The sequence below is a fragment of the Arvicanthis niloticus genome, chromosome 30 (genome assembly GCF_011762505.2).
Source record: "Arvicanthis niloticus isolate mArvNil1 chromosome 30, mArvNil1.pat.X, whole genome shotgun sequence".
Classification (NCBI taxonomy): domain Eukaryota; kingdom Metazoa; phylum Chordata; class Mammalia; order Rodentia; family Muridae; genus Arvicanthis; species Arvicanthis niloticus.
Window position 1 is genome coordinate 10,373,349 of NC_133438.1, and position 20,778 is coordinate 10,394,126.

At 33.2% G+C, this 20,778-nt stretch overlaps 1 protein-coding gene across 1 annotated transcript; it reads left to right on the top strand.

The window, feature by feature from the left end:
* The first annotated feature begins 678 nt into the window (after positions 1-678).
* LOC143440684 (vomeronasal type-2 receptor 116-like) lies at positions 679-19,967 on the top strand. The gene is made up of 6 exons (XM_076927464.1): positions 679-899; positions 8,937-9,231; positions 9,576-10,367; positions 11,084-11,299; positions 12,955-13,078; positions 19,039-19,967. Exons 1-6 carry the CDS (start codon positions 679-681, stop codon positions 19,965-19,967), a joined length of 2,577 nt encoding a protein of 858 aa, XP_076783579.1.
* Positions 19,968-20,778: the final 811 nt, after the last annotated feature.

The following is a 20,778-nucleotide window of genomic DNA, read 5'->3' on the forward strand; positions in this document are numbered from 1 at the left end:
GGATACAAAATGATGAGAAGACAGGAAGAGAGCAAGATGGTAAAACAGAGAGAGAGCCACTTGGTGGAGACACAGTGACAAGGGTCTATGATCTAGATGGATAGCTGAGAGACTGCCCTGGCAAAAATCCCAGCAGCTTTATGTTATTCTTATCTCTTTCTCTCTACTATTAAACCACAACTGGGACCATTAAACAGTCCTGCAAACCATTAATTTTGAGTGGCTTTACCTGCAATGCATTCTTTTGGGCCCTTTACTTTTCCACTTAGTTGGCATCCTTATATAAGTGGATCAATACAAGTTGTTTTTATATGAAAAGTTTCTTGCTTCATATTTTTTTTGGCCACATAGTCCCAAAAGGGGTTCAACTCTGATCAGATGCTATTCACAGACTTTTCTGAAATCATATTGCCTTTGGCTAGGAAGAATGTTAAAAAAATATTTTGCACCATGTTTTTCACCTGTATAGAGGGCCTCAGCTGCAGAGCCCAAGGGAATAAACAATTTCAAAATTTACAATGGCAAGAAGGACCCAACAGAAAAACCTTGGAATGATTAGTGTGACCACTTTGCTCATCAACAAAGTTCAAAATATGCATGGTCACAAAAAACATGACCTGAGCATATATTTACTGGATTCTCTGTGATTTTCATCAAGCAGACTCATATATTAATAGAATGTTCTCCTGTATTTTTATCTCTTCACTATTTCTGATTGTCAAATTTGCCTCTACCTTTATGCAAGCTAATATCAGTAAATGCTTTTACAAAATTACTGAAGATTTTCACCATGAAGGAGATGTAGTGATTGGTGCATTTTTTCCTCTTCATACATACCACACGAAGAAGAAAATTGTACATTCATTTATACCATATTATTATGAGGATAATTACCTCCAGTAAGTAAAATTATTAAATTTTGGCATTCAGAATTCTTATGACTTCGTTGGTTTAGACATTAAAGCTCATTTTCTATTTGTGGTTTTTATTGGGACAAGTTTTCATTTAGAGATTCTAAAATCTATTCATCATTTTTTTTTCCATTTTGGCTTAATTTTCCCCATGTGAAGCAAATGAAATAAAATGGTATCTTTGACTGTACTCATTGTAGTTTCCTCATTTGATTCCTAACTATTACCTCTTATTACCTATTCTGGTTAAGCCATAATGTCTGAATCTTTTTGAATGTTGACATTTTAAGAAAGGATGATTTAATCTAATATGGGTCATAACATCCCTGAAGTCCTGATGTGCTCTTCTGATAATAGATGATGTCACTGATTTCAGTAGGTCCTGAGTGTTGCTGTAATAATTGAGGGAACCAGTTGTCTTTTGTTACATGCAGCTGAATCCAGAATTGGGGTGTCAAAAATATTTTCCAGGTTACAAATATTTAACTTGTCATTACGTCAGAAAAAAATTAAATTCATGACAGAAATGAATTGACTTTTATTTTAAAAAAATTAATAATATTATCTCACGCAATTCATTCTCTAAGTGTAATTTTTCATATAGAATTGACCACAAAAAGGCATATATACCACAAACTTTGGGACATTCTTTTATCTTTCTCACTTAATCCTTTACTTATCTGTTTGGAAATTTTCTATGCATTTTAAATGAATTATTTCTCTGTGACTCCTACTTATATGTTAGTAAACATAATTATTTTTCCTGATCCTATTGCATTTACAAAAGAATAAGTGGTCTGTCATATTCTGGTATATTAGCTTTTTAAAAGTCACATTTTCTTTTCTTTTCTTTTTAACACTGTCATCATTTTTTCCCAATCTGCTTTTACCATTTTAATTACATGCAAGTATTAAGGTCAGCTGCTTGGTGGGAATCTGACATTGGCCAAGGGCAAAGAAATAAGCTTCAGGCAGGATTCTGATATTAGGCAAGAACAAAGAAGTAATCTCAGGCAGGAATCTAAACCTTAGGCTAGAAAGGTCACATTTTCTAAAGGGTTCTTTCTTTTTATCTACCATATAGGAAGTGTAAGAAGTGAATATTTATTGTATACAGTGTTCCTGATTAATAACCTTAAGAAAAAATTGTTTTTTTTATTGTCACATTAATACTATAGTCTTTTCAAATTTATTATCATATATAACATTTGTGTGTGTGCACATACTTTTGAAGCAGCTCACATTTTCAGGTGAAAAAAAACTGTGAGGACAAATTTTCTCTTATTACAGTGAGTGCATTGAGATCAAACACAGGTCCTCTGAGTCTGTGTCAGGATCCTGCAGTAGCTAATTAAATTTATTAGCCAATATGTTCAGTCTTTTTATTGATCTTTCTAATATGTTTTAAAATCCAACTAAAATTTTCCTTTGTTTTTATGAGAGTAAATTAGTTTTTCTCACATCAATTAAAATATGAATATGAACTAATATGTCAAAGTGGTTATCAATGTACATTCATTTCTTCCATTTGTAGCTTTATAAAACTGACATATCAAAAGAATATATCCCCTGACAATTTAGATAGTAGTTATGTACAATCACCAGTAATTTTTCATAATAAATGAAAAGCTATTTCCTGGAAATCTATTTTGAAATATTTCACTTTATGTTACATTTTATTTATATTTGATATTTTATATCCAGTGCTCAAATTATAGCAAGTTATGCTACAGTTAAAATTTCCAATATGTATTTCCTGATAATGTAAAAAAAATTATCATTTTGAAAAGCAGAAATATTTAATTATGAACATATATATACTAATTCAAATGTGGACTACATTTGTTTGAAAAATGAAGAACCTATAAATTTTGCATTGGCAATTTTTTAGAAGACTTCTCTTGTAGATAATGACATTCTGGAGTCTTATTATGTATCTTATGTATATTTTCAGTGACTCTAGTTTCAATCTTAACTATATTTTGATTCTGAATTTGCTTTATGGTTGATATCCCTCTTTCTTTGAATTTCATCAGTATGGATTTTCAGTAAATGAAGACAGACTGGATCATGAGTGTTCACAAATTTTCTTCATGGCCTTCATTTTATTTAACTAGAAAATCCTTTCCTTGTTGTTTTCCCTGTCTTTTTCATTTGCCTTCATTAATTCCCAGCTTTTCATTGGCACTCAGGTCTTGTTTGTTAGCTTTTTATCAGTGTGTTTTGTATGGAAGACATAATCTGGAAATGTATTTTAAAACAAAGTCAGAAATACAAACACAATTAACTCATAAAATATACAGCAAACTTTCTAGTCTAAGGGAGTTTAGCAAATTCTCCCTGAGGTAAGTACTGATGTCTCTTGTTTTTCAGCATGCTAAGAATTATTCATCGTGCAGATAGATTTGCGCATCCAACTAATAATTCAGTATGTATAGGCTAACTTTTTATAAAATTAATTACATGCTCAAGTAATATAAAATCAAATTGTATAATGTTTTACTTTATTTTATTGCAATTTCATAAGTAAAAAGAGAATGATATTTCATATAAGTCATTACTTAGACGTCTGACATTTCCAAGTGATTTGGTATTTTGGATATTGGTATTATGATAGCCTGGTATTTTGTTGGAACTACTTTACTTCTTTAAATATCAATTCTAATTAATCAGAATTACATTTTTTCTGAATACAAACAATCTTATATTTTAATATGTAATTAAATTTCCAGTTTCTTAACATTTTCACATAGCCTGAACCTCAGTAATCTGAGTAACACTTAAAAACATGTAGGTAGTTTACATATGTTAATCACAATGAATTTTGATCCAATCTTAGAAATACAAGATACAAAGTTTCTGAAGTAAGAAATGTTAAAAAAAAGTTAAGCAGAGTATATTCTTTTTTTTAAAGCCACCTATTTTGTTTTAAAGATTTATTTATTTTATTTATATGAGTACATTGTAGCTGTTTTCAGATACATCAGAAGAGGTTATTAGATCTCATAACAGATGGTTGTGAGCCACCATGTAGTTGCTGGGAATTGAACTCAGGACCTCTGGAAGAGCAGTCAGTGCTCTTAACGACTGAGCCATCTCTCCAGCCCAGAGTGTATTCTTAATATGAACTTCCCTTTCCTTTTCTTTGGTTGTATTTTTTAGATGTTTTCCAGAACCTAAGAGTCTTTTTGTGATGCTGATACTTTTATTTTAATTAAGTCTAACTTTCCTATCATATGGCTGCTGTCCATCATGTATCTTTACTCCTAGCATAATTGACACACCCTAATGCTTTTTATCATTCTCACCTTTGTTTTCCTGAAGGCAAGTTACCAAATTTACTCGAATTGAAAGTTCAATATTTCTTGATTTTTTTTTTCTGAAAAACTCTAACAAAATTCTCTTCAGACTTTAAAATCTACTCAGGCTGTGTAATTTTAGTTTTATATAGACTTTCATTTGGTGGTGGATAATCATTTTGTATATTCTTTCATTTGGTAGAATATTACACCTTAGGTAGACTACTTCAAAGCATTCCATAGTAAGAGGGAGAGGGAGACAGAGGGTGGCATGTATTTGTGTGCGTGTGTGCATGTGCGTGTGCATGTGCGTGTGCGTGTGTGTGTGTGCGTGTGCGTGTGTAGGTTATGTCCTCCTTGGCTATTAATGAACAAAAAGTTTTTGAATTAAGAAAGAGAAAGGACATTCATAAGGTTTTGCATAGAGCAAAGGGAAGGGATAATGACACAATTAACTCATAATATCAAAAATAGAAAGAATAAAAATGGTTATCATTTTCAAAATATATTTATTATATACCGTATTCTTTCAAAATCAGGCATCCAATAGAGAATGGTCAAATCTGTTTTATTAAAATTGTCTCTTATCACTGCTTTGTGATTGAAGATACTGAGCTCCTCTGCTGTCTTTAGCATATAATACATAAAAGTGATTGTTACTTAATTACTTATGTGTATGGAATTGTCAAAAATTATGTGTACTTTAAATATATATATATACATACATAATATATGTATTTGAATATACAGTATTTATCAATGTTAAAGTATTATTTATTCTATTTCCCCAAATTAAATATTCTATTTATTGATTCTTTTCCAGTGAATATTATTTTATTTACTCATTATTTGTTTGCCTTCTTTTAAAACTAATATTCACTAATTTTTGATAATTTCTTTTTGATATCAAATGACTTCATTAATGTATCAAGTGCAAAGTTCAATTAATTTCAAAACATGTACATGCGTTTAAAATGAGCATTACAATAAGTCTCAACTATAAGACCATTTAGGTATCATAAGCAAAGATCACATACCACAGCTACCTGGTTTTTATTCTTGCATTTTATGTTTCAGTAGGTCTATTGATTCCCATCATATCAACGTTATTAAGACTAATGTGTTTCTTTTTGTTTATGTTAGTGTGTGTGAAATATTATTTGATTATGTTAATTTGAAGTTTTGTGCTAATATGATTTCTGGGAACCATACTTGAGTTCTGTGGGAAAAGTACACTCTAAATTGCTGAAATAGTTCTCCTCTCCCATCACACAATTATCCCCTGCAAATCATATTCAATATATTTAAACATTCACACAATTCAGTATATTGATCATATTCTCCAAAGCTCTAACCTACTTCATTATCCACCATTTTTGCTACTATCTCTCTTCCAAACCAACTTTAATTTTAGTCCTTTTCTCCTTAATCAATTCCACTTTTTGTTGCCCAAGTATTCTTGAGTGTGAAGCCATTCTAGAATTTGATTTGCCTAAGAGGCATCAGAATATTAAAAAAATCCTGATTCTTCTTCCAGCCGTTATCCTGTTACAATATTGTTATGCTTGAGTAAAAAATGGCCCTCACAGACTCATATGTTTAAATGCTTGTGCTTATACTGAACAGGACATTAAGGGGGCACAGTCACTGGAGCATGAGTGGCCTTGCTGTTAGAGGTGGTTTAGTTGTCTAAGAAGCTTAAATATGTCCAGGGTCTTCAGATCTGCTGCCTGCAGAAGAAAATTTAGTACTTTCATATCTATCTCTAGGACCATATCTGCCTGCACATTACCATGATTCTCACCATGATAAAATGGATAAAACCTGAGAAACCATGCAAGGGTCTGTATGTCTCTTTACAGCAATAAAATCCAGTGAAGCCAGAAATTTAAACCAGGGACTGGAGTTATGTTGTGATAGGCAAGGTTTTCTGTTTGCAGAAATAATGAGTGTGAATTTGGTTGAGGATATCAGTGAGATACATCAAATGCTGCTTGAGAAGCTACTCTAGTAGGAACTTGGATTAAGTGTTACTGGGTGTTGTACTCTGTGTTTCTGGCTAAAGTAGTTTTAGGGGATATGAAGGTTAGTATGTTTCTGAGAGAGAGTGATTGTTATTTTTGAGCAAATACTATTGCTGCTTTTTTTCCTAGTCAAAAACATCTCTTAGAAGCTAAAATGATGAGATATAGACAATCTTTTGGATTACGAAATCTCAACAGTCTAGTATTGGCTCTGTTGTGTGGTTATTTCCGTCCACTGTTATAAAGATCCTTAATGAAAAGAAAGAAGCTGAAGGAGAAAAAATTACAGATTGTACTTTTTGTACACAATATACAAAGTATAAAAAAATGGGGAGAAGAAAGGAATAAGAGTTAGAATGGTGCTAAATCCTGTGCTCAAATAAGTAAACAAACTGACTGAAAGCCTGATGGTGAATGGTATGAAGGCAGTGGAGACATCAGGGCAAACCCCCCCCACCCCAGTTACATGAAAAGGAGTTCAAGAAATACTTATTGCTAGGTGTAGGGGACCACAACTGTAATTCCAGTCGATGGATCTTTTAGTTTGAGCCAAGCCTTGACTACATTAAGGTTTAGGTTATTAAAATAAATAAGGAGTAAAGGAAATTATCAAGAAGAGAAAGCTGGTAGAAATTGAATTTGAAGGAGCATGCTCCAGCTCTAATATGCAGGAGAACTTTCCAGCTGCAGCCATGTGGCTCTGGCATTAAGAGCCAATCATAGAAGAAAGGTGTTATTGAATCTTTCTCTGTAAAGAGGGAAAGATGGTAAGGTCAAGAGTTTATCCAGGATGTCTCTGCATCCTAGAGAAGCCAATATGTGAAGCTTGGATTGCCATTAAGATCAAATGATGAAGACGACGATGACTCAGCCCAGAGACCCCAAACAAAAGCACTGCTATCAGGAAATGGAATAAGCCTAAGGAAAAAAAGTATTTTACAGTCAAGAAAGATGGAAGAAACTAGAGATCTGAAAAGCCCTTGAACATTAAATATGGAGATGCAAAGTTTGGAGTTTTCTCAGCTTGTTTTTTTGGCTTGCTTTGGTTCAACATTTCCTCACTATGCTCCCCTTCCTCAAATTTGAAATGGTAATGTACATTCTGAGGCATTTTGTGTTATAAGTATGGGACCTGCTCTTTTATTTTGCTTTTCCTGGGCATTATTTGATGAGAGAATGAAGGATCCTTAGAGGAGAATCTGAACTTTGAACTTTAAACAAATTTGAGGATGTTTTAAACTATGGAAACTTTTGAAGATGTACTTAATGTATTTTGCATTATGTTATGACTATAAGCCTAAGAAGGACAAGGAATGGAAGGCAGTATTTTGAGTAGGAGTGTTTCTCCTATTCTGTTGTTTTTAAATCCTTTGCTTATAATGAGTGGTATGATTAGAACATGTGGCATTGTTGGAGTAAGGTGTAAATTTGCTAGAGTATGTGTATCACTGTGGGAAAAGGCTTATAGGTTTAAGAAGCTTAAGTCATGCAAGTGTGTCTTAGTTTCCACTTTTGCTGCATGTGGATTAAGATATAAAATTATAAAATGCCATTTCTGACTGTATGCTGCTGTAATTCCCACAACCATAATAGACTAAACAGTAAGTAACTTGAAACTGTAAGCTAGTACCAGTTAAATAATTTTTATTAGGGGTTGCTGTGGTCATTGTGTCTTCTCTGATCAATAAAACACTGAGAAAAAACCCTCTCAGCTTGTGGTTGTTTTATGTGCATACCTGCATTTTCCATGCTGGTGTTTTGATTCATGGGAGCATTCACAGGTCATTGTGTGCAGTTGTATATACTATGAAATCATAAATATATCTTCTTGCAGTATTGAGAAATAACTGTGCATTTGAAATTATTCCTAACCACTGATTGTACGAACAAGTGTTTTTAGAATCTTTCCACTGCTCCTGAACTGAATTTGTTAAGAAACCATTTTGGGGAAGACAACATTACACAACAAAACTTAATGAAGCATCTTCTATGGGCAACATCCTGACACTGAAATGTAATATATTTTTATATCAATGTGTATTTGGGGCCTTTTAGAGAAAAATGTATTTTTTTCACATAACTTATTAGTAGGAAAATGAAAAGAAGGCTCAAAGTGTATAACATTCCAAGTAAATGAATGGTGACCTGAGGTAATATTTCCCAAAAGAATATCACTGTATGCCTGTACCCAGTGATTGTATGGAGAAAGTCCTAAGCTAGAATATTATCCACTAGCAATTTCAGACTGCAATACTGAGAAAAATAATATCAGAGTTATAGCAACTCTGACACATATGAAATTTATTTAATTTGGAATATTGTTTAATAAACATATTGTTTTTAAAAATATGATTAGTTTGATAATAAAATGATGTATTTTCATAATTAAACATCTCAGAAGGCCACGATCAAAATATCAAAATATCTGAATTTTTGAGAGAAAGTGATTCACGATATATAAACTGATTTTTAATATATTTTAATGACTGATAAAGTGTGCTTTGAGGACCTATAATTAATGAGTTGTAATATTAAATGATCTTGCCAAATTATAACATATTTACCTAACCTAGTTCCATATATTTATGGTGCAAAAGTTAAATTGCATATTTAATGGAAAAAAAGATGAACTATAAAGTTTAATGTACTCAATATATGGTCCATGTTGAATTCTTCTTGTGTTTATTTTGCCATTTTTACAGGTATAATTTTAGGAACTATCAGTATATTTTGGCTTTGGTATTTGCTATTGAGGAGATTAATGAGAACTCCATTATTTTACCTAATATATCTCTTGGATTTGATTTCTACAATGTCAGATTCACTGAGAAGGACACTCTTATGCATGCCTGTTTTTGGCTCACAGCTCAAGGGCGCAAAAAGATTTTACCCAATTACAATTGTGACAAAAGAAAGCTTACTGCTGCACTCACAGGAACATCATGGACAACATCGGCCCAAATTGGAACTTTACTTCAACTTTTTAAATTTCCTCAGGTAAAAAAATTTGGAGTGTGGGACCTGGGAATCTGGTTTCTTTGTTCATATTAGAGAGGTTTTAAAACTACAAGAGGAGTATTTGAATTATTTAACATCAAAGCAAGTACTCAAGCACTTTGTTAGCAATCAAATTTCTCTTCAATGTTAGAGAAAGGATGGTAAAATAAACAAAACCAGGTAGGTCCTTGAAACAAATAGGCGTGGCAGGAATATTGGTAAAATTTTGCAAATGGAATTTTTCTTTAAAACTGAGATAAAACTACCTTTTTTCCTGTTGTCATTTGTTGCTTCAGGAATAAAATTTTGCTTGATGTTAATATTCTTCTTCTTACTTGGTTCAGCTTTCTTTTGGACCTTATGATCCCATCTTGAGTGACCGTGGTCAATTTTCTTCTCTGTACCAGATGGCCTCCAAGTCCACATCTCTTGCACTTGGCATTGTATCTTTGATGGTTCATTTTAGGTGGTCCTGGGTTGGTCTCATTCTCCCAGATGACCACAAAGGGAATAAAATTTTATCAGAGTTCAGAGAAGATATGGAGAGAAAAGGAGTTTGCATAGCTTTTGTGAAAATGATCCCAGACACATGGACTTCAAATTTTAACAAATTCTGGGAAAACATGGATGAGACAAATGTCATAATTATTTATGGTGACATTGATTCTCTCACAGGTCTAATGCGAAATATCGGGCAAAGATTGTTCACAGGGAAAGTCTGGGTCATGAACACTGAACCTCATAATACTGTCAATGCTGATTATTTCATGCTTGACTCATTCCATGGTAGCCTAATTTTTACACACAATTACAGAAAGAGTTTTGAGCTTACTGAGTTTATTCAAACAGTTAATCCTTACAAATACCCAGAAGACATTTACCTTCCTAAGTTATGGCATTTGTTCTTTCTATGCTCATTTTCTAATATTGATTGTCAACTATTGGCTAACTGTCAATCCAATGCTTCTCTGGATGTATTACCTAGTCATATATTGGATATGGAAATCAGTGAAGAAAGCAACAATATCTACAATGCTGTGTATGCTGTGGCTCACAGTCTCCATCAGATGAGTCTTCAACAAGTACAAATACAGCCACATGAAAATAGGGAAACAATGACCTTTGTTCCCTGGCAGGTAATAACCAGTCTACTATATTGTATAACCAGAAACCTGATATATGAGATCTGCAATGACAGCAAATTAGGTATTGTAAAATTGTGTTCATCTTGTCCACATTCATAGGAATTTTTGTGTTTCTAAATTCATTTAAAGGTCAAGGCAGTTTATAGTGTGTGTTGCTGATAAAGGGGATGAAAGATTACAGGAGGATATGTTATTAGTCAATACAAATATCATTTCATCAAAAGCTAAATAGATAATATTCTCATGGTAATAGTTGCAGTAAAAAATCAATAATTTTTCTGTACATTTCTTATAACATGAATGAATGAATAAGCATTTAAGTGAAGCAAAGAGAATATTTTTATACCTAAATAATGCTCTTTTATTATCTTTCAGACAACAGCATAATCATTTTTGGGTTTAACTCTCTAATGATATTCTAAAAGCAAATGGGTCTGGATAGGTTTCCAAAATGTTAACATTTTCATGAATCATAAATCATTCATTCAATACTTGAGGTTTTTCAAATTTTTCTCTTGAAGCTGAATTATCATTCAGAAGCAAAATAGTATCCCATATATTCTGTCAGTCATTCATTTATTTAACCTTAATGATAGCTTCATTAATTTGACTTTCAGATCATAAATTAAGATAAGGCACAATCTAAACCTTAAGTTTACTTCAGCCTCCTGGGCACAGTGTAATATAAATTCATGAATCTCTTTTAGCTTAACATTTTCCTGAAGGACATTAATGAGAGAGACAACATGAGTTTAGGTGGGAGACAGAAGATAAATGAAGAATATGACATTCTGAACCTTTGGAATTTACCAAAGGGTCTTGGAAAAAAGGTGAAAATAGGATCTTTTTCAGCAAGTGCTCCTGAGGGCCAACAGTTGTTCTTATCTGACCAAATGATACAATGGGCAGAAGGATTTTCAGAGGTGGGTTATGTATTAAATCAATGCTTTAAGCTTGTGCTAATAATAAAATTTTAATTTTAGATGAAATGACACTTTTTTTCTGACTTAAGGCCCATCATTATTAAATTACTTGTATAAAATTTCACCATGGTAGTACTAGGGTATTATGTTTTTCTCATTACTTGATTCAGATGAGTGGAAGTATTTAGTGTTAAATAAGGCCCACCTTATTCATTCATATAAATATTATTTATGCCGGGCGGTGGTGGCACACGCCTTTAATCCCAGCACTTGGCAGAGGCGGGCAGATTTCTGAGTTCGAGGCCAGCCTGGTCTACAGAGTGAGTTCCAGGACAGCCAGGGCTACACAGAAAAACCCTGTGTCGAAAAACAAAAAAAATTATTATTTATTCCAAAAATTAGGAACATATTGGAAGAGAAAATTTCCAGTTCCAAATTGTCTCTTGGTTTAATGTTTTAGAAAATTTCTCATTTGAGATCAATAGCATGAAACAATATAAAATTTATTTTTTATTGTGTGATCAAATAATGTCTAAATATGACTTATTGAATAAAACAGTATATTCCAGAAGCATGAAAGTCAGATATGGATAGGATCCTGAGATCAATGGTTAGTCATGAAGATAGGCTCAAGAACCAGAAAGATAGTTTCTATGCATCCATATATACAGTAACAACAATGACAAAGCTAAACCTGAAGAAAGAATTAAAATGTTTCAATTTCAACTGCTTTGAAATAAATTCTCAAGCAAGTCTCTATCTCTGAAAGTTTATATTACTTCACAAATGGTGTCACAAAAATAGAAATAAGCACCCAAATACTTTAGGCTATATGGTATTTAAAATACCATATAGTAACTCTGTTAGCATCTCTTAACTGTCCATATATTCTCAATAGACTCATTGTAAATCTTGCTTAAAATTCTATCTCATGAACAATTGAGCTAGCTTTATCAGCCACCAGAAAAGAAGACATATATGGTGTGCACATGGGTTGCCTATGGCCTATAAATAAATACAGAACTGAAATAAGAAACAGTTAGAAGGAGTAGTCCATTATATTTGGAAATATATGAATTCCAGTATATATATATATGAATTCCAAAATATGAGGATATATATATATATATACTATATGTATATATTCTATTAATTCAGAAAGACATAAATAAAACTACCCTCTTTTATCTTCTATATGATGGTGTCCTGAGACACCATCAGAATTTGAGTGTCCCTTTTCAACTAAACTAAATTTATCTATATATTTCTTCTTAGAAATGGACATATCTTTGTTTCTATGACCAATCCAAATCTTATTAAATTGACAGATTGCAATTATGGTGAAAGTAAAGTTGATGAATGCATTAGTCTGTAGTATCACTGTGGAGCAATTTTATGGTATACTATATTATACTCCCTATCTCCTACATAATGTGTACCACTTTATGTGTACAAATTCTCTAACACTTTGATAATTCTCAGATAAATTTTTAAACATATTTATTTCTCCAAGGCATAATCCTTTTAAATAACCCTCTGTATTTACAAGGATACATTGGAATTTATTGTATAACATTCAAAAATTTGATTTATGTTGATTTTTCATAAAACCATAAGATTTAGATAATAGATAATATTACTTTTGTTTTTCTCAGATCCCTCAGTCTGTATGCAGTGAGAGTTGTGTGCCTGGATTCAGAAAAATAACCCTGGAGGGCAAGGCCAAATGCTGCTACAAATGCACTCCCTGTGCAGACAATGAGATTTCTAATGAAACAGGTAAATGCAGGTTTTACAGAAATCTTTCCCATTTCTCCACAGGATTTCATAATAAACTAGCCAAAGAAAATGCTCTGAATTCAAATCAGAAATAAATATTTTTATTTCTTCCTTTAGGAATTAAAATGTCATAATTCTTCAGCATCTCTTTGAAATAGCTCACCATAGCCATTAAAAATCATACTTGTTTTTTGTCATGATTCACTGCCGATATTGATTGTGATAGAAAAAAATATTTTCAGTGTATTTTACAGTATGTTTCATTTTATGGTGACACTTAAAATATATTGATAAACTATTAATATAGCCTTTCCAGTTATATTTCAATAACTCTGATCTTTCGCATCTTCATAGTAGTATTCACCTGCAACTCATTTTTTGAAATCTATTTTCTCTCAATTTTAGTTGTTTGATAATTTTGTACAATGTATTTTGATCACATTCACCCTCTGTATTAAAGTTTTACTGCTGTGAACAGACACTATGAACACAGCAACTTTTAAAAGGACAATATTTAATTGTGGCTAGCTTACAGGTTCAGAAGTTTAGTCCATTAACATCAAGGCATGAGCATTGCAGCATCCAGACAGGCATGGTCTGGAGGAGTTAGGAGTTCTATGTATTGTTCTGAAGGCAAACAGTAGAATACTGCCTTTCAGGCAGCTAGGGCCAGGGTCTTAAATCCCATGCCCATACTCACAAGTTCACACCTTTTAATATTGCCAGTCCTTAAGCCTAGCATATACAAACCATCACATTCTACTTCCTGGCCCCCATAGAGTTGTTCAAATCCAAGTCTCTGTGAGCCATACTTAGACATAGCATAATAATAAATACATTTTGTCTAATTTCCAATGTTCCTATAGGTTATAGCAGTCTCAACAATGTTAAAAGTCCAAATTTCAAAGTCTTTTCTGAGATTCATCCAATCACTTTACTGCAATCTCCAAATCAAGACAGAAAGCCAGCTTGCAAACTTCAAACTCTACATCTCCACATCTGATGTAAAAGTGGACTACAGATTCCAAACTCCTTTTTAATCTTTGTTGGGTTTAACAAACTTTTATTTCCTATTATCAGCTTTCCTCAGCAAGTATCCCACAGGTCTGACATCTTTAATATTTTGGGGTCTCCAAGTCAACTTCAACCTTCAGTATCTTGTTCCAATGTTTGGGTCCTACACACAATCTTCTGGTTCCGACAAAGGGCTTATGACACATTTCTATCTCTACCCTCTTTTACCTTGTAGGCTCTGGTGACTACACTCTACTGCTACTGATATTCTTGGTGACCATCCCATGATACTTGCATCTCTATTATAGTATGGTCTTTTGCTGCAACTGTGCTTTACCAATAGAGTCTCATAGGCTGTTTTCATGGTGCCATGCCTTAACTTCTCTACATGAGGTTGGAGTAATGCTTACAAATTACCAAGTGCAGCCTTAGCTGTAGGTGCAACCTTGGCTATCTCTAGAACATAGCTTCATTGTGCTCTCAGAAAACACTTCCCTGATTTAAGCACAGTGATGCGTGTCTATTCATAATAACTGCTAATTTTTAGCTTCAGCTAACAAAAATCAGTTTGTTCCAGTAGTCCCTTCTTTTCTTGACTCTCAAACCAGAGATACATGGAGATTCTGCTGTGTTCTGCTGTTTTTCTGGGGCTGAAATTTTGTTCCTTTTATTTATTACATTATCACTAGCTTTCTGCTTTTCAACTTCTTCATGGCCTATACTTGGCTATCCTGGAACTTACACTATAGATTTATGTTGAACTCATAGATGCACATACCTATCCCCTAAATGATAGAATTTAAGGTATTATCCTCTAAGCCTAGACTTAAACTTTTCTCTCCTTGAAAATTATTCTTTCCTAGGCTGAACTTGAACTCAGAGATCTGCTTGCCTCTGTTTATTGGAATCAAAGGCATGTACTACAACTATGCCTAGACCTAAACTTAGTTATATGTGATCTTCCACCAAAGCCCTACTAATTTAATCAGGTTATTTCCTAGACTATAGGATTAAGCTCCATTCTACTTCCTGTTGCCCCTTTAATTTTTGATCCATTATTTTTTTTAATTTTGCAGCTTGTGGGAAATCATGGCAAGGCCTTACTCTTGGCAAACACTCATCCTTAGCTCTCCTATCTACTATTCTTCTTTCTGTTTACCTTCCATGATTCACTTGGCATTTCTCAGAACTTCAAGCAAGGCCTCATAGCAACCCACTTTAGTTACCCTTCCTCCTGATCTCTAGATTTAGACAACATCCTGCTAGATAGATGTTTTTAAAACTCCTGGTAATGGAAAGGCTTTGTAAGAATAACTTAGTTAGACCCCACAGCTGCAGCTAGCTTCCTCCACCTGCAAAGCCTTCTTTCCTTTCCTACCCCTCCCCATATCCTGTTTTTAGAGTATATAACTGGTGTGAACAATAGAAATTTTGCCAGCTTGATCAGACTTCTTGACGTGCTGTGCCATTTTATTTTCTCTCACATCTCAGTCCTCTCCACAGAGTTTAAGGGTCCCACTTGATTGCCCAGCTGGCCTGGACAGCATCTTGTTCCTTTTCATTAAAATACATAAAACCACACAACAGAATTTATACCAGGCTGGTTTTGAGACAGGATGAAAACACAACCCCTTATAGGTTTTCAAAATTTTACTTAGAAAATATCTACTTGAGTTTAATCAAGAGGCAATTGATAGTTATTGCTGTTATCACATACATCTTCATTATTAACTAGTTAAATATCCTTTTCTATTTTCTGTTGATATGTGCAGATACTACAGATTTGATTTTTGAATATAATAGATAAATTTTTATCACTATTTGAAATGTGACAGTAACATTTTGCTAGTATCTGGTGAGTGAGCTTTTGTTCTCTTTAAGAGTATAGTATGTGTGTATTAGAGACAGACTATTGTCAGACACTTTGCATATGACTCTTGTAACTAACAATCCACTTCCCAAATTAATCAATAAATTGATGAGAAGTTTGTTATCATGAGACAGTATTCTACAATTAGGCAAGTTTTTTTATTGTTGATTTTAGGAATAAATATCTAGCACATGAACTAAAGTTATAGATGTGTATGTACATACATGTATAATATATGTGTTTGTATATAGACATAAATATGTATGCATATATCACATATTTTATACATATATATACATATAGAGAGAAATTTAGATAGAATAATAGTACTGTTATCACCATCAAATTAAAACCACATTTAATTTAGTTATTTAATTCTCCCATCATTGAATCTCAATTATGCATTATTTTATATAAGCTTAATTTTATTGACATGGAATCATAAAATTTATATTGAATTTTATTATTTACACTGTAATAACATTATAAAACATAGTAGAATTATTTTAATGAACAGATAAAGTGAATTAAATGAGATTTTATGATGTTTTATTGTCAATTTTCACATGGTAAATAATTATGTATTATGGAAATACACAGAATTTGAACTGATTAACTGTACAGCATGATTTGGGTGATTATGGCAGCAGTGTCAATCATACTTTCCTCTAATTCTCCTAGGTAGATATTTCTTATTTCACCATTCATGGTCCTTTAATAGATTTCAATTCAACTAAATAAACATTGGTACCCTCAAGGAGATAACTTTTAAAAGAACCAGTTACCGTCTTACATGTTATGATTTTAGCTGCATTCAAGAAAGTAGAATATGTAGTAAATGAAATTTGCTATTTACTTTAAGGTCAGTTATATAATAGGTGAGAAAATATTAATAGTGCTTTCAAGCAAGTGACAAAATCAGCCTTTGAATAATATTCACACTTTTTGTTCCCACTAATACTTAGATTTTGTGGTATTTATCTATCTTTTCTACTAACATAAGTGTATACTACACATAAGATGGCAGAAGTGCACAAATAGGAATACACACAAGAGAGGGGCAGAGGAGAACATGATGTCCATTTCATGGATATTGACTAGGTTTCTTCTTGATTTAAAACAGTATCCAATTTTTTGATACACTTTATTTATAATCCAAAGTTATATAATTTTAAAATGTATTTAAAATTACTTGGAGCTGCAAGGTATACGTGTGGTTAAAGAGATTATTTCTTTACTCCAGTAGCTGTAGTCACCCAACACAAATTTCTTCTGTTTTTTTTTTTTGTTTCGTTTTGTTTTGTTGTGTTGTGTTGTATTTCAAGTCAATGTAGGTAGATTCTAACAGAGGCACTCTGTTGTTTCATAATCACCTTCAATGTCATATTTTGTCTTCCAATCCCCAAGACCTCCTATTGAGTCACAGATTTGTAAACTTCAGTATTTTTAATATCACTTGGCTGACAGCAAAGATTTAAACCCACAATAAACAGAAGAAAAAAATTAAGAGTTTAAAAATAGCCAAAACCATAAAAGATGCAGCTTATGTACATACTCAATCCCTATATAATCTATGAAGATTAATATACTGAAAATGTTAGGATACTAAAATTAAATAATGTCATCTAACTTGTCTAAAGTTGGATATCAAGTATTTGAGCACAAAGCATGAATTTATATACAAACTTGATATAATGTTTATATATCATTAAATCTTTACAGTCTTCTGAGATTTCTGATTTTTACAGAGTTCCCACTCTCTCTTCTACAAATGCCACCTTTCTATAATAGTATATTTTACCCTCAAATTTTAGTTCCCTAAAATTTTTCCATATATATGTATTTGTGTGAGTTGTATAAGTATATGCATATGTATAGTATGTCTGTGTCTTTATGTGAGTGTGTATGCATGCATGTAAGTGTGTGTGTATGTATGTATTCATGCAAATGATATGCATATCATAAACTGAGTTTGTAAATATATCCTGTGTATACATAATGACAGCTGGTCACTCATCAAGACCAAATCTGCCAGGGATTATATTTATTAACTCTACTATACAAATGAATGCTAAACATTGCAAATTTGAAATTTGTACAATATCATAATATAATTTTAAGTTAAGATTTAATTTATTATGATTAATGAAATAAAATTTAAGTTCTGGTGGTCAATTCACATTTTAAGAAATATAGAATTATTTGAGCATATTAACAATGTAAAATTGAAATATGGGTACATATGTTTTATGGTAATCATAAAATTAACAAAATTTCAAGGGCACAGTAATATAAAAGTATTCTCTTAACTCTGTCAGCTTTTGCAGTAATTCTTTATCTGAAAACTGATGATTGGCCCAAAAGATATGAAAACAGTTTGGGGTGCTTTTTTATCATTTTCTAGTGCAACAGGGTCTATTTACTAAACTCCACCAGAGAATGAAAGGAATTTAAAAACACATGCAATTTTAAAGAGAAAAGTAAATTTAGGACTGACATGTGCAAAAGCATTATCTGAAAATCATTGCAAAAATACTCCCTCCTCTGCATGTATAAATCATAAAGTATATAAAATTTGCGAGGTATTATCAGGTCCAAGATAGTTTTATGCTATCTAATTCCAAATATTCATTATCTCTGAAAGAGATCTACCAACGACATAAAAGGTAGGAAAAAATTGTAAGTCAAAAAGGAATTAGGCTAGATCAAGTTACTATAAAGAGGATATCTTTTAAGAGATGCTACTGCAAGTTGATGTCAACCTAAAGAGAGACATTGCCTATATAAATATAGATAACTTATATAAGAGAAATAGTGTGATGGTAGGATAGAAAGAAATGATTGGATAAAAACATTATATGTCAACATAGGTACTTAAAGATATACAGAAGAAAGTAGGAATGCTTTATAAATATGTAAGTATTCATAACAGTGTACTTATTACTTTTTCCCTGAGAAAACAATATATGGTGGAATTTGTGACAGTCCTTGTACATAGAAATGACTAAAAAAAAAAAAAATAGGGATAAATTCAGCCTGAACTCCTGACCTCATGATAAGTTACATTTTTGACCAGATGTGAATCAGTGTGTGAAGTGTCCACAGAGTCACTATGCAAATACAGAGAAGAACCACTGCTTCCAGAAAACTGTGAGCTTTCTTGCCTATGAAGACCCCTTGGGAATGATATTAGCCAGTATAGCTCTGTGCTTATCTACACTCACAGTCTTTGTAATTGGGGTCTTTGTGAAACACAGAGACACTCCTATTGTGAAAGCCAATAATCGAGGTCTCAGTTACACTTTGCTTATCACAATCATGTTCTGTTTACTCTGTTCTTTGAACTTTATTGGTCAACCAAATGGAGCCACCTGCATCCTTCAGCAAACCACCTTTGCAGTTGCATTCACTGTGGCTCTAGCCACTGTGTTGGCCAAAGCTATCACTGTGGTCATTGCCTTCAAAGCCACGTTTCCAGGAAGAAAGGTGAGGTGGTTAATGACATCAAGGGCTCCAAACTATATAATTCCCTTCTGCACACTGATCCAACTTCTTCTTTGTGGAATATGGATGGCAACCTCTCCTCCATTCATTGACCAAGATGTTCATGCTGAACATGGACACATCCTACTTTTATGTAACAAGGGCTCATCTGTTGCCTTCCACTGTGTTCTGGGATACCTCTGCTCCTTGGCACTTGGAGGTTACACCATGGCCTTCTTGTCAAGAAATCTGCCTGATACATTCAATGAATCCAAATTTCTGTCATTCAGTATGCTGGTGTTCTTCTGTGTCTGGGTCACCTTCCTCCCTGTCTACCACAGCACCAAGGGGAAGATCATGGTGGCTATGGAAGTGTTCTCTATCTTGGCTTCCAGTGCAGCCCTTCTTGGCTTCATATTTGCTCCTAAATGCTACATTATCTTGTTGAGACCAGACAAGAATTCATGTCTTCACATCCGGGACAAAACTCATTCTAGAAGGAATAAGTCTCTTAAAATATAATGAAAAAATAAATTTAGATTCTATGTTAAAAACTTTTAAGAAGTTTGAATTCATTCCCTTTTCTATTCTAAACATACATTATACAATTATAATATAGACTGAATTCTATCAAATTTTATTTCTTAAAACAGTTATTTTATAGTGTTATAGTATGAAAGAAATTTCTTTTTTATGTATTTTACTTTTATTTTTTTATTGGTTATTTTGTTTATTTACATTCCAATGTCATCCCCCTTCCAGGTTTTGCCTCTGAAAACCTCACATTCAACCCGCACTACCACCACAAGGGTGTTCTCCTAACTACCCACCAACTCCAGCCCCACCACCCTAGCATTCCACTATGCAGGGGAATCATGTCTTCAGAGGACCAGGGCCCTCCCCTTCCCACTAATGCCTGACAAGGCCATACTCTGCTACTTATGCAGCTGGAGCCATGGGTCCTTCCATGTGTATACTTTGGTTGGTGCTTTAGTACCTGGGAGCTCTGGGGTATATAGTTACTTGATATTTAGACTCTTACTGTGGGGTTGCCAATCCCCTCCCCTCCTCAGTACTTCCCCTATCTCCTCTTCTTGGGTCCCCATGCTCAGTGTGGTGGTTGGCTACAAGCATCTGCATCAGAATCAGTAAGGCTCTGGCCAAGCATCTCAGGAGATATCAATATCTGTCTCCTGTCAGCAAGCACTTCTTGGCATCAGCAATAGTGTCTGAGTTTGGTGGCTACATATGGAATGGATATCCAGGTGTAGCAGTATCTGAATGGCCTTTTCTTCAGTCTCTGCTCCACTATTTGTCTCTGTATTTTCTGTAG